Raw genomic sequence first — 19,978 nt, forward strand, 5'->3', positions numbered from 1 at the left:
CAGAGAAGCAGTTTCAGCGACAGGTTGCTATCGATGCAATGCTCCTCAGACAGGATGAAGAGATCACTACTCCCCAATGCCATTCGGCTTTACAATTCAACCGCCAGGAGTAAGATATGTTAAAGTGCCGGGGTTAGGACTGAGCTTAAGTTACCATTCAATGTATTTAAATAGTTAAGTAGCTTTTCTACAATAAGTGTATGGGACATTGGAAAAAATGTTGAATTTCCCCATGGGGATGAATAAAGTATCTATCTATCTATCTATTTCAGAGAAATCCATTCCTGCAGTAATAACACGACTTGCTCAGTTTAGTAGTTTTTCTGCCTATAAACTGAATCTTAATAAAAGTGTGCTTTATCCATTAAATATGCAAGTCTCAATGTATAGACAGTCATCATTTCGATTGGTTGCTGATTATTTTATTTATTTGGGTGTTAAAATTACTAAGAAGCACAACGATTTATTTAAAGTTAATGTTGACCCTTAATTGATCATGTTAAACAATTGTTTACTAAATGGTCCCCATTGTCCTTATCCTTGATTGGTTACATTAATGCTATTAAGATGATTATTTTACCTAAATTTCTGTATCTATTTTATGCAATATCAATTTTTACCCTAAATCTTTCTTTTTGATATTATTGATTCTAAAATTTCTTCATATATAAGGCAGAATAGAAATTCCTGCTTAAGGAAGAAATATTTACAGAAGTCAAAAAAGGAAGTCGGATCCCAGATTTTATTATTGGGCAATTAATATTCGATATTTAACGTTTTGGACACAAGAGTTGGATGAAACTCCGTGTTCAGGATGGATTGATCTCGAGCGTGAGTCTGTACAGGAGTTTTCATTGGCTTTTATTTTAGGGGCTTTTCTCCCCTTTGCACTTACTAAATTGAATAAACAAATGGTAAATCCAATAATTAAACGTACAATAGGAATATGGTTTCAATTTTGTAAATTTTCTGGACTGAATAAATATATACTGTCAAGTTCTATTATATCTATTTTTTTTCTTTCAACCATTTAAATTGATCAAGCTTTTCTTTCATGGAAAACGGGGAAAATTATGCTTTCGTGATTTATTTATGGATGATTGTTTTATGTCTTTTGAACAGTTTTCTAATAAATATAATTTGCCTGGATCACACTTTTTCAGATATTTACAGATTGGAAACTTTTTGAATGTTATTTTACCTTCTGTTCCGATATCACATGAAATTGAAGTTACGGAAAAAAAAGTTCAAATCCATATCAGAAGAGTTTATTATCATTTATTTATGATTTAATTATGAAAATACGCTTAGATACTTCTGATAAAATTAAGAATGGGTGGGAAAGAGAACTTCGGATACCTTTACCTATACAGAAATTGGAGAAAATTCTTCAACTAGAAAATTCCTTCCTCAGTGTGTGTCAGACATGCCTTCATACAATTTAAGATGGTTCATAGGGCTCATATGTCCAAGGGTAAGTTAGCTCATTTTTCCTGCCATATAAATCCTGTCAGTGATAGAGGTAATTCTGAGGTAGCTTCATTGAAACGTATGTTCTGGACTTGTCCTCTTCTAAAAATAATATTGGAAAGATATATTTGATATTATCTCAGTAGTTCTGCGTATTTACAACCACATCCTATTATTGCAATATTTGGACGACCTGTGACAGACTCTAGTCAACTATCTTCATCAGCTTGTCGTCTAATTGCATTTGTTACATTAATAGCCAGAAGACCCATTTTACTTGAAAGATTCCAATCCCCCTACTACATTGTAAAGGGTTTCCCAAGCCTTAACATGTCTAAACTTGGAAAAAAAATACTAGTGGTACTGTGGATCCTCCGGTTAAATTTGAAGAGACTCGGAGACCATTTAGTCAATATTTTCATATGATGTAAGTTGACCCTTTCCGAATCTTGTGTAATAAGGTTTTGTTCATTTATAGAGGAGTGGAGTTAACGACAAATAATAATTTCAGACATTGTGATATGACAGCCCAATCTTTGTCTATTTGTTTTTATTTAGTTTAGTGTTTTTTTTTCTGGTTTAGGGTGTTTTCCCCTTATAGAATATCTTTTTCATGGTTAGTTGCTATGAGATTGGGAGGTTAAATTATATTTGTCATTTGGAATTGGTGTTTTTACATGTTAACAGTTATTAATGTAATCCCAATCTCTTTATATCATTACTATTATTGCTATGCTTATTAAATTTGAAACTTAATAAAAAGATTGAAAAAGAAAAGGAAATTGGCTGCTACCAGCTGGGCCAATCACAGTTCTTGCAGTCTGCGTCGCTGCGACGCGTAGTTACATTTTTAGGAATGTGCGCGTTAGGCTACGGCATACGGTACCGCCTAGGGTGCAGCGTCGGGTACGCGGCTACGTAGAGCCTGCGGCGTAGACTGGACGGAGAAGAATAATTCAGGCTTCAATGTGTGGGAAGAGATTCACTTGGTCATCTCAACTACTGAGACACCAGCGAGTTCACACTGGGTAGAGACTGATCACCTGCGCAGACTTTAGGAGGAGATTTTCACAGCCAAATCAACCAAAAGTGCATCATTGAGTTCACACTGTGGAGAGGTTGTTCATCTGCTGTGAATGAGGGAAGCGATCCACTCAGTCATCTAACCTTACGTAACTTTCACTTCAGCTGGCAGTTTAATATACGGGGTGATAGCCCCCAGCCCGGCCCGGCCAAACTTAAGAAATCTCATTTGGGTGGATGCTGTGTGATGTGTCCCATGTTACAGATCAGTATATTACAAACGATACACAATATGCAATTAAACGATTGAGCTCTATAATTCTTACCTTAGACTATAGGGTTAGTAAAGAAAATGAAAGAAAAGAAAAAGAGCCCGCTCTCTCCATTCACTTCTTCCCAGCAAAAAAACCGTGAAAATCTCTCTTCCAGCCTCACAAGAAAGAATATTTCTGTCATTACATAGCCCCACACTCGAAAACCCTATTTCCTCTAGTCGTAACCTAAACATTGTTGCTACAGAGAAACCATTACCTCAGCAGCAAAACATTACAGAGAGGTCATTACTTTAGCAGTGAAACCTTACAGCGTGTTACACTTAACACACACTACCGGTTCACACTGGGGAGAAAGTTTTAATGAGCTGCATTCTGGATATTTGTCCATCACCATTGTTGAATGCAATTTCGAGACTGACTGTCGGTGCTGAACTCTGCAATTATTGGTGCTGCTCACCACACCCAGTTCTGCACCCTGGTCACTGGGCATGAGAGGAGTTTCTTCTGCTGCATATTCATCTTTAATGGGAATAGATCTGTGACAAATAAATCAGCTCTACTTTAAACACTGTCTCTGGTACTTAGTGAATTTATAACACAACTAGTGTACAGTAGAGAGTCAACTCAGGCCGGCTGGACCCTGCCAGTGATTCTGTTCCACAGCAGATCTTTCAATTCCTCCCCTGTTGTTCACCTCTCACTCTCCCTGGGATGAAGTCCAAATAGTCACCACTCTGTGGGTGAAGAGGTTTCCCTTGAATTTTCTGCAGACCGAAGAAGTCGAGCTGACTGTAGTTCTGTCTGAGATGTTCTTCGCCCCTCAAATCTCTATGCATCACAAAGAGGAAGTAGTATTCTAAAGCTCAGGTGACAAAACCGTGGCTGATAAGAGAAACCAAAGAAAACATAAAAACCAAAGAGAGGGCATAGAGCAAAAATCACTAGTATGTTGGAGGATTGGGAAGATTTTTAAAACACAACAGAATGCAACTAAAATAATTAAGAAGGAAAAGATGGAGCACTTAAGTGAGCTAGCCGGTAATATTAAAGAGGATACCAAATGTTTCTTCAGGTAATTGTACTGTAAAAGAAAGGCGGAAGCGGATATCGAACCACTGAAAAGTGATGATGGAGAGCTAGTAATGGGCTGGGGGTGCAAGGTGATGGCAGATGAACTGAATAAGTATTGTACATCACTCTTATCTCTCGAAGACCCCGGCAGGAATATGGAAGTTCCAGATGTCAGTGGTCAGAATGTGTGAAGTTACGTTACTCGGGAGAAGGTTCTTGGGAAACGGAGATGGTCTGAAGGTAAACAGGTCACCTGTACCAGATGGTGTACACCCCAGAGATCTGAAAGAGGTGGCTGAAGAGATGTGGAGGGATTAGCAATGATTTTTCGAGAATCGTTAAGGAAATAAAATCCTAAGAAGTTTTTTTTCCCTTCACTACTCCCCCTCTCGCAGTTTCACCCATCACCGACCACTTCTACCCTTTTCACCCCCACACTTCTTCCTCTGACGTCTCATCTTTTTTTCCCCCAGTCCTGATGAAGGGGCTCGGCCCGAAACGTCGACTGTTTACTATTTCCCATATATGCTGCCTGGCCTACTAGGTTCCTCCAGCATTTTGTGTATGTGTTGCTTGGATTCCCAGCATCCACAGAACGTTGCAGTTGATACAAATAAGAGACAGATAGTTTAGAGCAAAGCTGCAGTCTGTAAAAGGTCTTCGATAGGTTTGGAGAACGGGAAACGAAATCGTGCATGAAATGTACGCAAATGTCCAGTGTATGCAAATGTACGGTCATGTTCAATTGGTGAAAGGAATAAGGGCGTAGAAAAAAAATAAATGGGAGAAAATTCAAAAATCAGAGGTGCATAAGTACTTGGGAGTCCTTGAGCAGGAGTCCCTAAAGGTTTGCTTGCGGATTGAATTGATGAGGATAACAACTGTAATGTTAGCATATAAGAACAAGAATGTGACACTGTGGCTTTAAAACGCATTGGTCAGATCGCTCTTGGTGTATTGTGAACAGTTTACAACCTGCGAAAACAGATGTGCTCGTATTGGAGCGGGTCTGGAGAAGGTTCCTGAGCAACGAAAGGGCTAACGTATGAGGAGCGTTAGACGGCTTTGACCCTGTACTCGCTGGTCTGGAAGAAAGAGAGGGGATCTCATTGAAACCTATTAAATATTGAAAGGCCTCGACAAAGTGGCTATGAAGAAGATGCACCCTGTACTGTGTGAGTCTGGGACCAGAGGCCACGGCCTCAATATACAGGGCATCCACTGACAAGAGATGAGGAGGGATTTCTTTAGTCAGGGAGTGGTAAATCTTTAGAATTTATTGCCACGGACGGAGCAGACGCCAAGTCACTGAGTGTATTTTTAATGGATGTTCATGGGGAGAATGCAGGAGAATGGGGTTGAGAGAGATAATCAAATGGATACGAAAGAATGGCGGAGCAGATTCGATTGGCTGAACAGCTTCTGCGTGAAATCTCATGCTTCATGGTCTGAAGAAGTGGCGAATGAGGTTGCATTAGGGTCAGGGTATGGTCAGTGTATCCGCGCCTGGATTATTGTATTCAGTTTTGGTCGGTTCTGCTATAGGACAGAGGACGTTAAGCTGGAATGAGTGCATTGGAGATTTCCAGGAATGGTGCCGGTACTCGAGGGACTGAGTTCTGGAGAGAGGTTGGACAGGTTGGGATTTCACACCTTGAAGTGTAGGAGATTGAAGCTGACCTTGTGCAGGTGTTCCAAACTATGAGTGTACAGAAATGGGGAATGTGTGCAGTCCTTTTCCCCACTTTTGTGGAATCAGCAACCAGAGGGCACCGGTTTAAGGTGAGACGGCATTGATTTAATAGGGATCCCAGGGGAAAATTATTAACCCACTCTCCCTTCCGGTTCATTGTTTAGCTAACATGGATGAGTGCACTCTCAGGTTGGAGGAGCAACACCTCATATTACATCCGGGTAGTTTACAACCTGATGGCATGAACATCTTTTCTTTTCATCAACCCACACGCCCGTCTCCTCCATTCTGTCTCCCCACTTCTTTCTTCTCCACTGCGGATCGTCTCCCTCTGGTTCCTCTTTTACTTCCGTTTTCCCATTGTCAACTCTCCTTTCCTATCAGATTCCTTCTTTTCAGCCCTTTGCATTTTCCACCTACCACCTCAAAACCTCTCACTTTATCTCCCCCCTCCCCCACCCACTCACCTTCACTCTTATCTGGCTTCACCTATCATCTACCAGCTTGGACTCTTTCCACACCCCGCAACATCTTATTCCGGCTTCTCCCCACTTCCAGTCCCGACGAAGGGTCTCAGCAGGAAATCTGTTTTTCTTTAACCCCTCTATAGAAGCAATCTGACCACCTGACTTCCTCCAACATTTTGTGTATTTTGCTCTGCATCTCCAACATCTGCAGAATTTCATCGGGACAGAGAGCAGAATGCAGAGACGACATCGGGTTTCACTAATGTCGAGGATGCCACACCTGCAAAACTGGAAACAGTAGATTACCCCAAGAGGCACGATGTTGAAAAGTTGCCTCATATGGAAGGACTGTTTAGGACCCTAACTAGTGGTGAGGAGAGTGGTTTGGGGCATCTCTGGCACTTCATCCACTTGCATTTGGCTTCCAGACCCCTACACCCCTCCTTATCGCTACAAACCTCTCCCTTTTGTGGGCAACACTGCCACTTGGTGGTGATTTGCCACAATAACAGGACCCCCTGATTTGTGGACTCCATTGTCACCAGGTGGCGCTCTGTCGCAATAACGCTGAGAGACAGAAATGTGATGCTGCAGCCTGCTGAAATGTTTCTTCAAGATTCAGGGTTGTTTAATTCCATTTCCAGCAGACACGTGTAAATGAGGTCGAAATAATTATTACTCCGGCTCCAGTGCAACACAGAAACACAATAGTAACAACATATATCCACAGCTTATATACTGTGCACGGACTGATTGTATGTCCATAAAGTGAATAAAAACGGGGTGGGTGAGGAAGGGGTATCTATGGCCCACACTGTCAGGGTGTTGAGTTTACCAGGAGACAAAGACTGCAGGGACGAGAGGTTTTCTACTGACTAATACACTGTGTGTGGACCCCGCTGGCAATTCTGGTGTTGTGACCCGAATCGAGACAAACACCACGCTGCCCACTCCACCAACAACACGGCAGAGCCAGACACATAGCTGGGACTTTACATCCCACAACACTGGATTCAGTGATGAAACCCGTGATTAATGTTGTTGTCCCACTGAAATCGTAAGAAACGTCCTTTAAGGTGTTTTGAAATACGAGCGCTCCGCCACATGTGACGTCAAACAGCCCCGCCCCCACGCGCCCGGCGTCACACATAGGCTCCCCACACCGGGATCTGCCCTCATGTGCCCGGTGCCTTCCGTCACCCATGCGCTGGAGAGTTTGAGCTTTATCGGTTTAACGGCTGAGCTTACCACCCCCTCCTCCACCGCTGAAGAGCAGAGCGTCAGGAGCTGCCCTGTTGCCATTGGTGCACACGAATGTCAATCACTGGTTGCACCCAATAGCGAAGCCGGACTAGCTGAGAGGGCGTTACCCCGCTGTGTCTGTCTCTCGCTGCTGCGCCGGGCGCAGGTCAGAGCGGAACAAATCCCAAAGTAAATGTCACGCTTTTTGAATATGGTGTAAAATCCCGCTCCCCATACTAACACGGGTTATACAGACCAGAGGACAAACTACCGGAGGATCTCCGGTCGGGCAGCATCTGCTGAGGGAAATGGACCGTCAACGTTTCGGGCCGAGACCCTCCCTCTGGACTGAGAGTGGAAGGGAAATAGTCAGAGAAAAGAGGTGAGGGGTGGGGATGGGGCAAGAGCTGGGGAGTGAGAGGTGGATCCAGGTGAGGGAGGAGGTGGGTGGGTGGAAATAGTGACAGGGGTGGGAGGTGAGTAGTTGGGACAACACGGGGCTGCAGAACATGGAAATTAATTCCATGGAGGATTAACAAAGTGGTTACAGAATATTTGTTACAGAGAGTGCAATGAAGATTCGCCAGACGGATCCCTGGAGTGGTGGGGTCATCATAGAAGAGAGATCAAATGTAATAACCCTTTCATTTGGAGAATCGAGGACTGAGAGGTGAACACCTTGAAATGCACAACATCATTACTGGTTGAACCAGGCATTCCAGTCTCTGAAAAAGGGACTGAGATGAGGGGAAATGTCTTCACTCCGAGGCTGGTGAATGTCGGTAAATGCCCTCCACAGAGGGCAGTGAAGACTCGGTGATCATCCTCAAAAAAAAAACAGAGATCGGCAGATGTGTGGAGAGTGAAGGGATCGAGGAAATGAGGATAGGGCAGATACATGTGGCTGAGATGGGAGAGCAGCCGCCTTGTAGATGGTTAGAGGGGCTGAATGGCCACATCCCGCTGTTTCTCACTTGATGTTTCAGTGTTCCTGTCCAGTGAAGCCGGAGGAATGTGAATGGGAATGTGCTGCGTCTGAAGGCTGAGTCCGGCGGCGCCGTGGAAGTCCATAGTGGGGATATTCCCTTCTGCCGACTGCGTGGGATGACGAGTCTATCGGGACCCTGAGGACTTGTGGAAAATTTGTGCTGGTTTCTTTTGAACTTATAGTCTGTTAACATCTTTGGACTATTTTTACTGTGCCCATGGTCTGTTTTTTTTTATCAATTTGGTGTTGACTGCACTGTTGTAACTATACATTAGATATAACTATATGTAACTATGTGGTTTTGTGCAGGTCGTGTAGATTGAGTTTTTGGTTTGTTGGGTGGTAGAGTTGGTCTCTTGACTTGGTGTGTCTGGGTAGTCTTGTTTTGAATGGTGGATTTGGATATCCTTTCCGGGGAACGCGCTAAGACAGTAGCATGATATTAATATGCAGCAGCCTCTCTGGACTCTGAATTTGGGGATTACCAAACATGATGTAGATTTTCTGGTGTAGTCTGTTTTGTCGTGTGCTTTTTGTGATATCATTCTGGAGAACATTGTCTCATTTTTTAACTGTATTGCATTTGTGGTTTTGAAATGACAATAAACTGAAACTGAACTGAACTGAAGAAATTAGTGTTTATAAACAGAGACTGATTTCAATGAAACCCTGTGGCGACCCACTTTCTGCGCAGGGGACCCGGCTCACAAATAGCCAGCGTGCGGGGAGAGACTTTAGTAATGCACCTCTGACGTCATTTCCGCCCGGAGGGCGGGCGCTAGGGATTAAATGCCAGCGCCGCGAAGTTTGAATAAACTAATCTCAAAACGACTTACCGACTGCGTGTCGTTGTCCCTCGCTGTGTATGTAGTACATCGCTACATTGGTGACCCCGACGGTCCAAACGGGATTTGGACCAAAGATGACCGACTCTTCATCTGTTCACGCAGTTTCCACTGAATCCAGCAACGCTGCGAATTATTGTTGGACACACGCGAAAATCCTCGGATACTGAGTACAAATGAAAATCATTAACAAAATATTTTTAACTTAGTTGCACTATTGCAAAGCATCAGCACCATTCTGCAATTAAATATAATATATTCAATGAAAGTTAATTTGTCGTTTTTCCAAATTCCTACGTGATACAAGTAGTCTGAAATTATATTTGTGTTTATCATAAACAAGCAGTTTATCATAAACAAAAAAATTTTGAAGAAGCAACACTTTAAAAAAAATTGTTGTCCAGTGAGATTATAGGACAGTTAATCTGACCTCAGTGGTCAGGAATATGTTCGGGTGTATTAAGGGTGAGTTTTTTGGGTACTGTAATTGGGGAGGATGATGAAGTAGGACAAAGTCAGCAGGATTCCTTTACAGGAAATAGTGTCTGACAGATCACTTGCAATATTTTGAGGAAATAACAGGCAAGATAGATAAAGCTAAGGCAGTGGATGTTGTTTGCTTGGATTGTCAGATGATCTTTAACAAGGTACCCCATGCAAGGCTGGTTGAGAAAGCAAGGAGGCATGGGATCCAAGAGGACGTTGCTTTGTGCATCCAGAACTGGCTTGCCACAGAAGACAAAGAGTGGTTGTAGACGGGTCATATTCTGCAGGGAGGTCGGTGACCAATGGTGTGCCTCAGGGATCTGTTCTGGGACCCCTACTCTTAGTGATTTTTATAAATGACCTGGATTGAGGAAGTGGAGGGATGGTTTATTAAGTTTGCTGATGACACAAATGTTGTGGGTGCTGTGGATAGTGTGGAAGGATGATAGAGGTTACAGTGAGACATTGACAGGATGCAAAACTGGGCTGAGAAGTGGCAGATGGATTTCAACCCAGATAAGTGTGAGGTGGTTCATTTTTGGTAGGTCAAATATGATGGCAGAATATAGCATTAATGGTAAGACTCTTGACAGTGTGGAGAATCAAAGGGATCTTGGTGTCCGAGTCCATAGGACACTCAAAGCTGCAACGCAAGTTGACTCCGTGGTTAAGAAGGCATACATCAACCATTGGACTGAGTTTAAGAGCCGTGACTTAATGTTTGCAGCTATATAGGACCCTGATCAGACGCATTTTGGAATACTGTGCGCAGTCTTGGTCGCCTCACTGCAGGAAGGACGTGGAAGCCATAGAAATGTTGCCGAAGCGATTTACAACGATGTTGCCTGGATTGGCGAGAATTCCTTATAAGAAGTTGAATGAACTCGGCCTTTTCTTCTTGGAGTGACGGTGGATGAGAGATGACCTGATAGATGTGTATAAGATGATGAGAGGCATCGATCATGGGGTTTGTCAGAGGCTTTTCCCCCAGTGCTGAAATGACTACACGAGAGGGCACAGTTTAAATGTGCTTGGAAGTAGGTACAGAGGAGATGTCAGGGGTAAGATTTTTACGCAGAGAGTGGTGAGTGTCTGGAATGGGCTGCCGGCGGTGGTGGTGGAGGCCGAAATGATAGGATCTTTTAAGAGACTCCTGGATAGGTACATGGAGCTCAGAAAAATAGAGGGCTATGGGTAAGCCTAGGTATTTCAAAGGTAAGGACATGTTTGGCACAGCTTTATGGGACGAAGGGCCTATATTGTGCTGCAAGATTTTTATGTTTCTATGCTTCCCAGTTCCTGCATGTGAGGCTGCTGAACAAGATCACAGCTCATGGAGTTACAGGAAAGATACGTGTTTGGATCGAAGATTGGCTGACTCACAAGGGAGACAGGGTCAGAATAATGTGGGCATTTCTGTTTTGCTGTCGGTATCTAATGGCGTTCTGTAGGGGTCAGTAATGAGACCGCATCTTTTCATGTTAAATGTGAATGATGTGGATAATGGAATTGATACCTTGGTGACGAACTTTGCAGTTGATACAAGGATACGTACGGGGCAGGTAGTTTAGACAGAAGTGGGAGTCTGCAGAAGGACTTCGATAGGTTTGCAGAAGAGGCAACGAAGTGGCGGATGTAACAGTGTGTATGCAAGGGAACGGTCATGTACAATTTGTAGAAGGAATAGGGGCGTAGAAAAAAAAGGGGAGTAAATTCAAAAATCAGAGGTGCATAGGTACTTGGGAAGCCTTGAGCAGGAGTCCCTATTGTTTTGCTTGCAAATTGTGTTGATTAAGGATGACAACAGTAACGTTAGCATATAAGAGCAAGGATGTGACATTGTAGCTTTGTAACTCATTGGTCAGATCGCTCTCGGTGTATTGTGAACAGTTTCCGACCTCCTATCTGAGAAACAGATGTGCTCGTATTAGAACGGAGAAAGTTCATGAGAATGATTCCAGGAATGAAAGTTTTAACGAATGAGGAGTGTTAGATAGCTTTGATCCTGTACTCGCTGGTCTAGAAGAAAGAGAGGGGATCTCATTGAAGCCTGTTAAGTATTGAAAGGCCTCGACAGAGTGGCTGTGAAGAAGATGCACCCTGTACTGTGTGAGTCTGGGACCAGAGGACAGCCCTCAATGTATAGGGCATCCACTGACAGCAGAGATGAGGAGGAATTTCTGTAGTCAGGGAGAGGTAAATCTTTGGAATTCATTGTCACGGACGGAGTAGACGCCAAGTCATAGAGTGTATTTTAAAAGTATGTTCGAAGATTATGGGGGGAAGACGGGAGAAAGAGGTTGAGAGGGATAATCAATTGGACACGAAGAAATGGCGGAGCAGACTCGATTGGCTGAACAGATCTGTCTCACATCTCATGGCTTATGGTCTGAAAAAGAGGCTAGTGAGGTTGCATTAGGGTTAGGGTATTGTTAGGGTATCCACTCCTGGATTATAGTATTCAGATTTGTTCGCTCTGCAAAATGAGAGAGGACGTCAGGCTGGAATGAGTGCAGCGGGGATTTACGAGAATGGTGCCGGTACTTGAGGGACTGAGTTCTGGAGAGAGGTTGGGCGGGTTGGGACTTCACACCTTGAAGTGCAGGAGATTGAGGTGACATTATGCAGGTGTTCCAAACTATGAGTGTACAGAAATGGGGGATGTGTGCAGTCCTTTTCCCCACCTTTGTGGAATCAACAACCAGAGGGCACCGGTTTAAGTTGAGAGAGGATTGATTTAATAGGGATCCCACGGGAAATTATTAATCCATTCTCCCTTCCGGTTCATTGTTTAACTAACACGATGAGTGCACTCTCAGGTTGGAGGGGCAACACCTCATATTTCTTCCGGGTCGTTTACAACCCGATGGCATAAACATCGATATCTTTAACTACTATCTCCTCCTTTTCTTTTCCTCAACCCACACGGCCTTCTCCTCCATTCTGTCTCCTCACTTTTCTCTTCTCCATTCCGGATCGGATCTCTCTGGTTCCTGTTTTACTTCCTTTTTCTCCCTATTGTCCGCTCTCCTCTGCTATCAGATTCCTCCTTTTCAGCCCTTTGCATTTTCCACCTACCACCTCACAGCGTCTCACTTCATCTCCCACCTCCCCCATCCACTCACCTTCACTGTTATCTGGCTTCACCGATCATCTACCAGCTTGGACTCTTTCCACTCCCCGCACCAACTTATTCCGGCCTCTCCCCACTTCCAGTCCTGATGAAGGGTCTCGGCAGGAAATCTCTGTTTTGCTTTACCCCCTCTATAGAAGCTACCTGACCTCCTGACTTCCTCCAACATTTTGTGTATGTTACTCTGCATCTCCAACATCTGCAGAATCTCATCGGGACAGAGTGCAGAATGCAGAGACTACATCGGGTCTCTCTAATGTCGAGGAGGCCACACCTGGAAAACTGAAAACAGTAGATGACCCCAACAAGCACGATGTTGAAAAGTTGCCTCATATGGAAGGACTGTTTAGGACCCTGACTAGTGGTGAGGAGAGAGGTTAGGGGCATCTCTGGCACTTCATCCACTTGCAGTTGGCGTCCAGCCCCTACACACTTTCTTATCGCTGTAAACCTCTCCCTTTTGTGGACAACACTGCCGCTTGGTGGTGATTTACCACAATAACAGGACCCCCTGATTTGTGGACTCCATTGTCACCAGGTGGCGCTCTGCCGCAATAACTCTGAGAGACAGAAATGTGACGCTGCAGCCTGCTGAAATGTTTCTTCAAGATTCAGGGTTGTTTAATTCCATTTCCAGCAGACACGTGTAAATGATGTCGAAATAATTATTACTCCGGCTCCAATATAGCACAAAAAACACAATAGTAACAACATATATCCACAGCTTATATACTGTGCACGGACTGATTGTATGTTCATAAAGTGACGCTCGGCATAGGATGCCTGCATATAAGATGACAGACAGGAAATGATAAAGTAGAGGTGTTTGGTGTTGTGGAAGGGTGGGTTAGAGGGTAGAGATATTTATCAGCTTTACTGCTTGGGAAAAGTAGCTGTCTCAGAGGCTGGTAGTCCTGGTGAGGATCCTGCGCATCTACCCACCAATGAGAGTGAGATGAATAGCCCATGAGTGGGATGGGTGGAGGTAGATTGTGAAAATTAGATTGGTGCTTGATCTCAAGAGAGGGCATTTGGAAAATACTAATGAGATGCTTTTAGAATAGCTTGTAATTGTGCCCTCTTGAGAAATGTTGATTCTGGATTGGGTGTTGTCCAAAGAACCAAATTTGATAAGGTAACTTATGGTAAAGGAACCATGTGGACATTGTGATCATAACATGTTGCAATTCACCCTGCACTTTGAGAGGGGAAAGGTACAAGATGCATCATTATTAGTAGGGTGAGGGGAACTACGGAGGCACGGGAGAGGAGATTATTAAAGTTGATTGGAAGGGGACACTAGCAGGGATGATGGCAGAATAGCAATGGCTGGACTTGTTCAACTTGACAGCCTCAGGGTTGAAGAGAAACACATCATATTCCAACTGCATAGCTCCAACCTGAAGGCATGAATATCGATTTCTCCTTCCAGTAAAAAAAATACTGCCCACCTTTCCTTCTACTTTCTCCCGAGTAACGTAACTTTACACATTCTGACCACTGACATCTGGGACTTCCATATACCTGCCAGTGTCTTCTACAGATAAGAGTGATGTACGATACTTATTCAGTTCATCAGCCATCATCTTTCACCCTCCCCCCATTAATACCTCTCCAGCATCATTTTCCATTGGTTTGATATTCGCTTCTATCTCTCTTTTACACTGTATGAACCTGAAGAAAAAATAGTACCCTCTTTAATATTGCTGGCTAGCTCACCTAAGTATTCCATCTTCTCCTTCTTAATGATTTTAGTTGCATTCTGTTTGCTTTTAAAAGCTTCCCAATCCTCCAACTTCCAGTAATTTTTGTTCTGTGCCCTCTGTTTGTTTTATATGTTGTCTTTGTTTTCTCTTATCAGCCACGGTTTTGTCACCTTACCTTTAGAATACAACTTCCTCTCTGTGACTTCTGAATTGCTTCTAGAAATTCCAGCCATTGGTGCTCTGTTTTCAACCCTGCCCATGTTCTTTTCAAATCAATTGTGAGAATGTTTTCTCTCATGCCTCTCTAATTCTCTTTATTCCACATCTGTCTTTAGTTTCTCCTTCTCCAATGTCGGGGTGAATTTGATCACATTAAGAACACTTGCCCCTAAGGGTTCTTTGGACTCAAGTGACCTAATTAATTCCAGTTCATTACTACACCCAATCCAGAATAGCTGATCCCCAAGTGGGCTCAACCACGAGCTGCTCTTAAAAAAAAGCATCTTGTAGGCATTCTAGGAATTCCTCCTCTTCAGACCAACACCATCCTGATTTTCCTAATCACCTGCATGGCAATTCCTCATGACTATTGTAACATTGCCCTTTTGGCAGGCATTTTCTATCTCCCATTGTAATTTGTGGACCACATACTTACTACTGTTTTGGGGTCACTATACAATTCCCATCAGGGATTTTTTTGCACATATGCTGTTCCTTAATAGTACCCACAGATTCTACACCGCCCAACCCTATGCCACCTCTTATCTAATGATATTATTTAATATTTCACCAACAGAGCCACACAACCCCACAGCCGGCTTGTTATTAAACTAAACATATAAATATCTGGGAAACAAGGGGACCTGCAGATGCAAGAAATCGAGAGAAATTCACAGAACGTGCTGGAGAATCTCAGCAGGTCAGGCAGCATCTATGGATGGGAATCAACATTTCCGGCCATGACCCTTCTTTGGGACTGTTGATAACCACGTATCTGAAAAATCAACAAGCAAAAACAACAGAAAGTAGTGCAATATTGGGAAAACCATTGACAACATTTATTTCAAGGCTTTAAAAAACTGTGGAACAGAGCTCAATAGTCATCAAATACAACAAAGGCAATAAACACTTCCATCAATACCGACATTGACTTTTTTTTAATGAAAATATCTTAGTCCCATTTCAATCAGTAAAATTTACAAAGATAAGTAAGAACTGAAATGACAAGTTTAGAAAAGACTATTTACACTCAAACCCACTGAGATTAACACTACCTTGGACAGAAGGAGGAACAGGAATAACACAAATGAGAAAAAAAATCACATAAGACCATAAGACAAAGGAGCAGAATCGGCCATTTGGCCCATCGAGTCTGCTCCACCATTTCATCATGAGCTGATCCAATCAGCCCTTTAGTCCCATTCCCCCACCTTCTCACCATAACCTTTGATGCCCTGACTACTCAGATACCTATCAATCTCTGCCTTAAACACACCCAATGACTTGGCCTCCACTGCTGCCCGTGGCAACAAATGCCACAGATTCACCACTCTCTGACTCAAAAAAATGTCTCCGCATCTCTGTTCTGAATGGGCGCCCTGCAAACCTTACGTCATGCCCTCTTGTACCAGACTCCCCCAGTCACTCTCGCAATTGCATTCAGCAACCGGGATGGACAAATATCCAGCCTACAGCTTATTGAAACTTTCTCCCCAATGTGAACCCGGTCGTGTGTTACAAGGTTAGATTACTGAGTGAATCCCTTCCCATATTCACAGCAGGTGAACGGCCTCTCCCCAGTGGAACACAATGATGCAGCCTTGGTGGAGACGGTTGACAGAATCTCTTCCCAAAGCCTGAGCAGACGATCTGTGGTGTGAACTCGCTGGTGTTTTAATAGATGAGATGATCGTGTGAATGCCTTCCCACATTCGCAGGTCGACGGCCTCTCCCCAGTGGAACTCACTGGTGTGCCAGCAGATCAGATGACTGAGTGAATCCCTTCAAACAATCTGAGCGGGTGAAATCCCTCTCTGCAGTGTGAACTGACTGGTGAGTCACTAGGTGAGATGATGTGGTGAATCCTTTCCCACAGTCTGAGCAGGTGAACGGCCGCTCCCCAGTGTGAACTAACTGGTGTGCTTGTAGGCTACCTAACTGTGTGAATCCCTTTCCACAGTCTGAGCAGGTGAACGGCCTCTCCCCAGTGTGAACTCGCTGGTGTGTCTGTAGGTTGGATGACTGAGTGAATGTCTTTCCACAGACTGAGCAGGTGAATGGCTTCTCCCCAGTGTGAACTGACTGGTGTCTCCGTAGGTGAGATGCCTGAGTGAATCCCTTCCCACAGTCTGAGCAGGTGAACAGCCTCTCCCCAGTGTGAACTCGCTGGTGACTCTGTAGGTTGAATAATCGAGTGAATCCTTTCCCACAGTCTGAGCAGGTGAACAGCTTCTCCCCAGTGTGAACTTGCTGGTGTCTCTGTAGGTTAGATGACTGAGTGAATCTCTTCCCACAGACTGAACAGATGAAATCCCTCACTGCAGTGTGAACTGACTGGTGAGTCACTAGGTGAGATGATGTGGTGAATCTCTTCCCACAGTCTGAGCAGGTGAACGGCCGCTCCCCAGTGTGAACTAACTGGTGTGTTTGTAGGCTACCTAACTGTGTGAATCCCTTTCCACAGTCTGAGCAAGTGAACGGCTTCTCCCCAGTGTGAACTCGCTGGTGTGTCTGTAGGTTGGATGACTGAGTGAATGTCTTCCCACAGACTGAGCAGGTGAATGGCTTCTCCCCAGTGTGAACTGACTGGTGTCTCCGTAGGTGAGATGCCTGAGTGAATCCCTTCCCACAGTCTGAGCAAGTGAACAGCCACTCCCCAGTGTGAACTCGCTGATGACTCTGTAGGTTGAATGATCGAGTGAATCCTTTCCCACAGTCTGAGCAGGTGAACAGCTTCTCCCCAGTGTGAACTTGCTGGTGTCTCTGTAGGTTAGATGACTGAGTGAATGTCTTCCCACAGACTGAGCAGGTGAAATCTCTCACTGCAGTGTGAACTGACAGGTGAATCAGTAGGTGAGATGATGTGGTGAATCCCTTCTCACAGACTGAGCAGGTGAACGGCCTCTCCCCAGTGTGAACTCTCTGATGTACCTTCAGTTCAGATGACTGAATGAATCCCTTCCCACAGTCTGAGCAGGTAAACAGTTTCTCCTCAGTGTGAATTCTTTGATGGATCTTCAGTTTAGATGAGCAAGTGAATCCCTTCCCACAGTCTGAACAGGTAAACGGCCACTCCCCGGTGAGAACTCGCTTGTGAGCCATTAGGACAGATGACCGAGTGAATCCTTACCCCATAAATTCAGCAGATGACCAGCCTCTGCCCAGTGTGAACTGACTGGTGTGTCCACAGGTGGGAAGACTGACTGCATCCCTTCTCACACACAGCACAGGTGAATGGCCTTGCCCAGTGTAAACTTGCTGATATACATTCAGTTGAAATGACCGACTGAATCCATTCCCACTGTCTGAGCAGATGAATGGTTTCCCCCCTGATTAAAATGATGGACATGCCAGTAAGTCAGATGACCGAGTGAATCCCTCCCCACAGTCTGAGCAGGAAGGATGATCGAGTGAATCCCTTGCTCCATTTCTTAAATATCTGGACAGAGACAGCAAAACTATATTCGAGATTTCCGTAGACAAATTTCTTGTCATTTGTAACCTGTAAAAAGATTTTAAGAATCCATCAATGGGTGCAGGACAACATTTCAGATCACGTGAGTTGTCAAGGTGTGAACTGACATCACACTGTTACAGTGAAGTTCAACACAATTTGGATGGAGAAATCATCTTCTAACTGGGCACAGTGCTGGTATCTGGAATGAGCATTGAACGCTCTGATGCTCTTCCTGTCTCTCTAAGAATGGGGCATTTCTGCCATCTCCAATCTGTGACTTGGCTCAGTTGACTCTCTCCATTGGTATAATTCCCTGTTCCCACTGAGCTGCATGGGTGCCTGGCCCCACAGTAACTGAAACACTCTCACACAAATAGCCGGCAGTGTATTCCACGCACCCACCACACTCTGTGTAAAATACTTACCCCTGACATCCCCTCGGTATCTACTTCCAAGCACCTTAAAACTATGTCCTCTCGTGTTAGCCATTTCAGACCTGGGGGAAAAAAACTGGCTATCCACACGATCAATGCCCCTCATCATCTTATACACCTAAAAACGGCTCAAAACATAAACAAGGAAAATGTACACTGCTTTGAGGATTTCTTAGAAGTATACAACATTATGAGGGTATAGATAGGATAAATTCAAGCAGCTTTTTCCACTGAAGTTGTGTGGGATGACAAACAGAGGTCATAGGTAAGTGGGGAAGGTGAAAATTTAATGGGAACATGTGGAAAAGCTCTTCACCGGTCGTGACAGTGTGGAATGAGATGAATATAAGTAGTGAAAATGAGCTCAGTTTCACCATTTAAAGGAAGTTTGGATGGGAGCCTGGATGGTAGGGGTATGGAGGGTGATGGTCCCGGTGCAGGTATTTGCATTAGACAGCTTAAATGTTTTTTGGCATTGACTAGATGGGCCAAATATCCTGTTTCTGGACTGAACTTCTCCATGTTTCTGTGACAGAGAAGCTGGCCAAACTTGTTTGGATGGGAAAAGGTAGGAGTGACAACGGAGCAGCAATGGCTGGAGTTTCTGGGAGCTACTCGGGAGCTGAGTGATCGATACATCCCAAAGAAGTGGAAGCATTGGAAAGGCAGGAGGACATATCCGTGACTGAAATGAGAAGCCAAAGCCAACATAAAAGCCAAAGAGAGGGCAAACAAAAGAGCAAAGACTATTGGGAAGCTTTTAGAAACCAAAAGCAGACAACTTAAAAAAAAAAGCCAGATGAGCGACTTAAAAAAAAGCCAGATGAGCTCAGGGCGTGGAATCCTGATATTGTAGTCATTAGTGGATCTTGGTAGCACCCAACAGTCTGAGGCATTTGGAGGAACAAAATATCTGGGGCCTCAATATCTCTTGAAAAGCAAGGTTCCCTGCACCTGTAACTTTTCATCTTTTATTTTGACAGGCACATACAATCTCCACATCCTCAAAATTTCACTTCTGAAGGCCTCCCACTTACAAGAACTCTGTTGCCAGGAATGAGCCTGTTCCAAACCACACTTGTCAGATGTTTCTGATACCATCAAAATTGACCTTTCTCCAATTTAGACTCTCAACCCGTAATCCAGACCTCTCTTTTTCCATCTTTACTTTGAATCTCATGGCAATATGATCACAAATTCTGTCACCAGCCCTGGATCATTTCCTAACAGCTTATTGTTCACTTCTATATCAGAGATTCTACATACTGATTAAGGGCACATTTGACAAATTTACCCCATCTTGTCCTTTTACAGTATGGGAGTCCCATTCAATATATGGAAAGTTAAAATCACTTACTGAATCAACCTTTGTTTATTGGCATGGTCCGCAATCTCTCTACAAAGTTGTTCCTCTAAATCCCTCAGACTGTTGGGTACAACCAAATTCCAATAATAGCTACAATATCATA

The 19,978-nt window shown here is 44.0% G+C and overlaps 1 protein-coding gene across 1 annotated transcript; it reads right to left on the reverse strand.

The window, feature by feature from the left end:
- Positions 1–15,435: 15,435 nt before the first annotated feature.
- LOC140723580 (uncharacterized) lies at positions 15,436–19,247 on the reverse strand. Its single transcript, XM_073038154.1, has 2 exons — positions 18,501–19,247; positions 15,436–18,120 (listed from the first exon to the last, which is right to left on the reverse strand). The coding sequence occupies exon 2, from the start codon at positions 17,718–17,720 to the stop codon at positions 16,362–16,364; it is 1,359 nt and encodes a 452-aa protein (XP_072894255.1). The 5' UTR covers positions 17,721–18,120; positions 18,501–19,247; the 3' UTR covers positions 15,436–16,361.
- Positions 19,248–19,978: the final 731 nt, after the last annotated feature.

Source organism: Hemitrygon akajei, unplaced genomic scaffold, assembly GCF_048418815.1.
Source record: "Hemitrygon akajei unplaced genomic scaffold, sHemAka1.3 Scf000119, whole genome shotgun sequence".
Taxonomy (NCBI): domain Eukaryota; kingdom Metazoa; phylum Chordata; class Chondrichthyes; order Myliobatiformes; family Dasyatidae; genus Hemitrygon; species Hemitrygon akajei.